Consider the following 5,303-nt stretch of genomic DNA (forward strand, 5'->3'; position numbering starts at 1 on the left):
AAAAAAAAAAAAAAAAACAGGTACTTTTATTTAAATCACTACAAAGTCCTATTAAAACGTACATCCTGGGCTTTGTTGCACATTGAAATGTGAGAAATTGAGGTCATAGCGTGATCTTTCTCATAGCTGACTCTCTGCATGAGAATGTGTGTATGATCCTCCCCCTCACCTGTGGCCAGGATATCACGCAGCAGCACCTCTGCGACCCGCTGACGGTGTCCCTGATTGAGAAGTGCACCCGATTTCACATCCACTGTGCCCACTTCATGTGTGAGGAGCCTATGTCTTCTTTTGATGCCAAGATCAATAATGAGAACCTGACCAAGTGCCTGCAGAGCCTGAAGGAAATGTACCAGGACCTGAGAAACAAGGGCGTCTTCTGTGCCAGCGAAGCGGAGTTCCAGGGCTACAATGTTCTGCTCAGTCTCAACAAGGGAGACATTCTAAGGTGAATTTCCACATCCAAATTTGTCTGCAAAGGGAGGCTTTAAGCAGGAGAAGAGCTTTCAGGATTGGCAGTAGCGTTAGTGCTGCGTTCTCTCTGGTAGCAGGTGTTGGGATGATAGGAGGAGTCTTGCTTTTGCTGTGCAGTCTGCTGAGCTGAGCTGGGGGAAGAGCGATGGGGTTGTGCACGGGACCAGCATACCTGATGTAGGCCCCACATGCTCGCTTCTGAGAACTGTTTCTCCTCACCAGTGAGAGACATGAGGAAGGAATCCTCCTAGTGAGACAGGTGAGTGAACCAGGAGAGGGAGTTCTAGCTGCCCTGCAGGGTTGTTAGCTCCCTGTTTCCAAATAGTTCTGTCAAAGATCCAAATAAGAAGAGAGGAAAAAAATTGTGTGAAACAAAAATGCTAAGAATGGGGTAGTAAGAATGAATGAATTTAAAACCCTGGTCTGACCCGTCATTGAGAAGTCTGGCAAGCTCTCTGGCCCCTGCTTGTGGTGGTGGTTTTATTTTTAATTTTTTTTTTTTTGAGATGGAGTTTCACTCTTATTGCCCAGGTTGGAGTGCAGTTTCACCTCACCAAAACCTCTGCCTCCCAGTTTCAAGTGATTCTCCTGCCTCAGCCTCCTGAGTAGCTGGGATTATAGGCATGCACCACCATGCCCACTAATTTTTGTATTTTTAGTAGAGACAGGGTTTCTCCACATTGGTCAGGCTGGTCTCGAACTTCTGACTTCAAGTGATCCACCTGCCTTGGCCTCCCAAAGTGCTGGGATTACAGACATGAGCCATGTTTTTTTTTTTAAATAGTTGTTTTTTAAATATTTATTTATTTATTTTGGAGGCAGGATTTTATTCTTTCACCTAGGCTGGAGAGCAGTGGTGCAATCATGGCTCACTGTAGCCTCAACTTCCCAGGCTCAGGTGATCCTCCCGCTCAGCTTACTGAGTAGCTAGGATTACAGGCGTGGTCCACCATGCCCAGTTATTGTTTTCTTTTTTTGTAGCAATGGGGTCTTGCTGTGTTGCCCAGGCTGGTCTTGAACACCTAAGCTCAAGTGATACACCTGCCTCTGCCTCCCAAAATGCTGAAATTACAGGCATGAGCCACCACATCCGGCTTTTTTCTTTTTATAATCATTCTTACCCTTTTCTATGCTTATGTTTTGCACATTCGGGATTATATTCTAGATATAATTTTATGTGTATCTTTCTCACTTAAAATTATGTCATGAACATTCTCCTTTGTTATGCTGAACTATGAGCATGTAGAAATGACAGCATATTTTATTAGTAGCTCTGTCAAAACTCTGCACTTTTACCATTAGTAGATAGGCTGTTTCTAAATTTTTAGTTCTTTTAAAATATGGTTTGGTGTCTTTCGTGTCATGTTTCTCTGGTGTTTAGATTACTTTGTTCGGATCCTAAGAATCAAATTACTGCATTGGAGGGTTTGACCTTTCCCAAACATTATCCGTGTATCTTCCCCAGCTGTTTTCCCAGGAAGCTGCACCAATTTAAATCCTTTGCACTTTGCGAATTTTGCTTGTGGGCTTCTCCTCCTCTTTCTGGCTGGTGGCTTTATACACCCTTCACCCGGTGCGGTGTCCCCAGACCAGCAGCAGGTGTGTGTGGGACCCCTGCTGCAGGAGAGAGCACGTGCTCCGGGCCTCGTCCTGCAGATGTTTCTGCGTCTTCTCTTGGCCATGTCATCAGCCTCCTTTTGAGGCGGGTGATGCAGCTCCAGGCCCCAGGTGGACAGCTGGCCCCTGCTGCTATGCCCTCAGCAGTCCTCACTGCCTGTCTCTGTTTCACTTCTGGTCTGTGTAGACTTCAGCTGGGGTGTGAGCAGAGCTGAGACCTGTTAAATGCTTTGAGGCCCTTCCCTGTCCCGTCTCTGCTTCAGAGCTTGCAGATGTGCCTTCACATACATTCCTCCTGTTTGTCATGACGCACTCGTGTCTCAACTCCTTGTGTTTGCCACATCAAATTTCTCAATTTATTTTGCCTTTGAATTTTGTTACTTTTTAACAGAAATTTTATGTTGAAAAAAATGTGTTCTCAAATATTAATCTTTGTGGGTGTATATGTGATTTTCCCTCATTTTCAGGCATAACTGTGCCTGGCCCAAGGTGTTTCTCACGGGCAGCCCATCTCTACTTCATGTCCCTAGGTGGACCACGCAGCAGCCGTGAAAGAGTACAGCCGGTCCTCAGCTGATCAGGAGGAGCCTCTGCCCCACGAGCTGCGGCCCTTGGCAGTGCTCAGCAGGACTATGGATTACCTGGTGACCCAGATCATGGACCAGAAGGAGGGCAGCCTGAGGGACTGGTACGACTTCGTGTGGAACCGCACACGTGGCATACGGAAGGTATTGGCTGCTTCCAACCTGGACGCTAAAAAATGCATGCAAATTCCAAAGTCAAACTGATAGTTATTTTTATTTTACTCAGTTACGTATTTTACCTGTAACAAAAATGTACCTTCATGGGCAGGGCGCAGTGGCTCACACCTCTGTAATCCCAGCACTCTAGGAGGCCGAGGTGGGTGGATCACCTGAGGTCAGAAGTTTGAGACCAGCCTGGCCAACATGGTGAATCCCAGTCTCTACTGAAAATAAAAAAATTAGCTGGGTGTGGCTAGGTATGGTGGCTCATGCCTGTAATCCCAGCACTTTGGAAGGCCATGGTGGGCAGTTCATGAGGTCAGGAGTTCGAGACCAGCCTGGCCAACACAGTGAAAACCTATCTCTACTAAAAATTAGACATGTGTGGTGGCAGGCGCCTGCAATCCCAGCTGCTCAGGAGGCTGAAGCAGGAGAATCACTTGAACCTGGGAGGTGGAGGTTGCAGTGAGCTGAGGTTGTGCCATTGTACTGCAGCCTGGATGACAGAGCTAGACTCTGTCAAAAAAAAAAAAAAGAAATTAGCTGGGCATGGTGGCACACACCTATAAAGTCCCAGCTACTCAAGAGGCTGAGCCAGGAGAATTGCTTGAATCCAGGAGGGGGAGGTTGTGGTGAGCCAAGACCGCACGCACCACTGTACTCCAGCCTGGGTGACAGAGCGAGACCCTGTCTCAAAAAAAAAAAAAAAAAAACAGGTACTTTTATTTAAATCACTACAAAGTCCTATTAAAACGTACATCCTGGGCTTTGTTGCACATTGAAATGTGAGAAATTGAGGTCATAGCGTGATCTTTCTCATAGCTGACTCTCTGCATGAGAATGTGTGTATGATCCTCCCCCTCACCTGTGGCCAGGATATCACGCAGCAGCACCTCTGCGACCCGCTGACGGTGTCCCTGATTGAGAAGTGCACCCGATTTCACATCCACTGTGCCCACTTCATGTGTGAGGAGCCTATGTCTTCTTTTGATGCCAAGATCAATAATGAGAACCTGACCAAGTGCCTGCAGAGCCTGAAGGAAATGTACCAGGACCTGAGAAACAAGGGCGTCTTCTGTGCCAGCGAAGCGGAGTTCCAGGGCTACAATGTTCTGCTCAGTCTCAACAAGGGAGACATTCTAAGGTGAATTTCCACATCCAAATTTGTCTGCAAAGGGAGGCTTTAAGCAGGAGAAGAGCTTTCAGGATTGGCAGTAGCGTTAGTGCTGCGTTCTCTCTGGTAGCAGGTGTTGGGATGATAGGAGGAGTCTTGCTTTTGCTGTGCAGTCTGCTGAGCTGAGCTGGGGGAAGAGCGATGGGGTTGTGCACGGGACCAGCATACCTGATGTAGGCCCCACATGCTCGCTTCTGAGAACTGTTTCTCCTCACCAGTGAGAGACATGAGGAAGGAATCCTCCTAGTGAGACAGGTGAGTGAACCAGGAGAGGGAGTTCTAGCTGCCCTGCAGGGTTGTTAGCTCCCTGTTTCCAAATAGTTCTGTCAAAGATCCAAATAAGAAGAGAGGAAAAAAATTGTGTGAAACAAAAATGCTAAGAATGGGGTAGTAAGAATGAATGAATTTAAAACCCTGGTCTGACCCGTCATTGAGAAGTCTGGCAAGCTCTCTGGCCCCTGCTTGTGGTGGTGGTTTTATTTTTAATTTTTTTTTTTTTTTTTTTTGAGATGGAGTCTCGTTCTGTAGCCCAGGCTAGAGTGCGGTGGTGCTATCTTGGCTCACTGCAACCTCCGCCTCCCAGGTCCTGGTTCAAGCAGTTCTCCTGCCTCAGCCTCTCCCGAGTAGCTGAGATTATAGGCACGAGCCACCATGCCCAGCTAATTTTTGTATTTTGTTGTAGACACGGGGTTTCACCATGTTGGTCAGGCTGGTCTTGAACTCCTGACCTCGTGATCTGCCCACTCAGCCTCCCAAAGTGCTAAGATGACAGCCATGAGCCACCGTGCCCAGCTGTGGTGTTGTTGAGTGGGACTTGATGGTGGGCAGTGTCCCCTTTAGTTCTAAAATTCCCCTATTGATGCTAAAACCAATATTTTAGCTTTGTATTTTCTTCAAGAACTGTGTGGAAGAATATCTAGATGTGTGAATGATTTTAAATTTTTATTTTATTTTTGACACTGAGTCCTGCTCTTTTGGTTAGGCTAGATTTCGGCTCACTGCAACCTCTGCCTCCCAGGTTCAAGCGATTCTCTTGCCTCAGCCTTCTGAGTAGCGGGGATTACAGGCGTACAACACTATGCCTGGCTAATTTTTTTGTATTCTTACTAGAGATGGGGTTTTGCCATGTTGGCCAGGATGGTCTGGAACTCCTGACCTCAGGCGATCCGTCCACCTCAGCCTCCCAAAGTGTTAGGATTACAGGCATGCGCCACCATGCCCTGCTAATTTTAAATGTTAAAATTAAGCCTTGTATAGCCTGGGCAACATAGTGAGACCCTATTCTACAAAAAAAA

At 47.0% G+C, this 5,303-nt stretch overlaps 2 protein-coding genes across 3 annotated transcripts in view; both read left to right on the plus strand.

Annotated features, from left to right (window-relative positions):
• The window catches only part of LOC108311145 (germinal-center associated nuclear protein), a 55,158-nt gene that overhangs the window by 10,596 nt on the left and 39,259 nt on the right, over positions 1-5,303 (plus strand). The window contains exons 6-9 of the mRNA XM_017538462.2: positions 180-448; positions 697-733; positions 2,622-2,819; positions 3,710-3,978. Coding sequence (XP_017393951.1) covers positions 180-448; positions 697-733; positions 2,622-2,819; positions 3,710-3,978 — 773 coding nt within the window. The remainder of the gene's footprint in view (positions 1-179; positions 449-696; positions 734-2,621; positions 2,820-3,709; positions 3,979-5,303) is intronic.
• Positions 34-950, plus strand: LOC108311180 (germinal-center associated nuclear protein-like). 2 transcript variants are annotated; one of them, XM_017538495.2, is made up of 2 exons: positions 34-448; positions 549-950. In XM_017538495.2, the coding sequence occupies exons 1-2, from the start codon at positions 153-155 to the stop codon at positions 697-699; spliced, it is 447 nt and encodes a 148-aa protein (XP_017393984.1). In that variant the 5' UTR covers positions 34-152; the 3' UTR covers positions 700-950. The 2 variants fall into 2 exon arrangements, with proteins under 2 accessions (XP_017393984.1, XP_037597928.1); XM_037742000.1 differs by having other exon boundaries at positions 552-950.

This window comes from Cebus imitator, unplaced genomic scaffold (genome assembly GCF_001604975.1).
Source record: "Cebus imitator isolate Cc_AM_T3 unplaced genomic scaffold, Cebus_imitator-1.0 Scaffold112, whole genome shotgun sequence".
Classification (NCBI taxonomy): Eukaryota; Metazoa; Chordata; class Mammalia; order Primates; family Cebidae; genus Cebus; species Cebus imitator.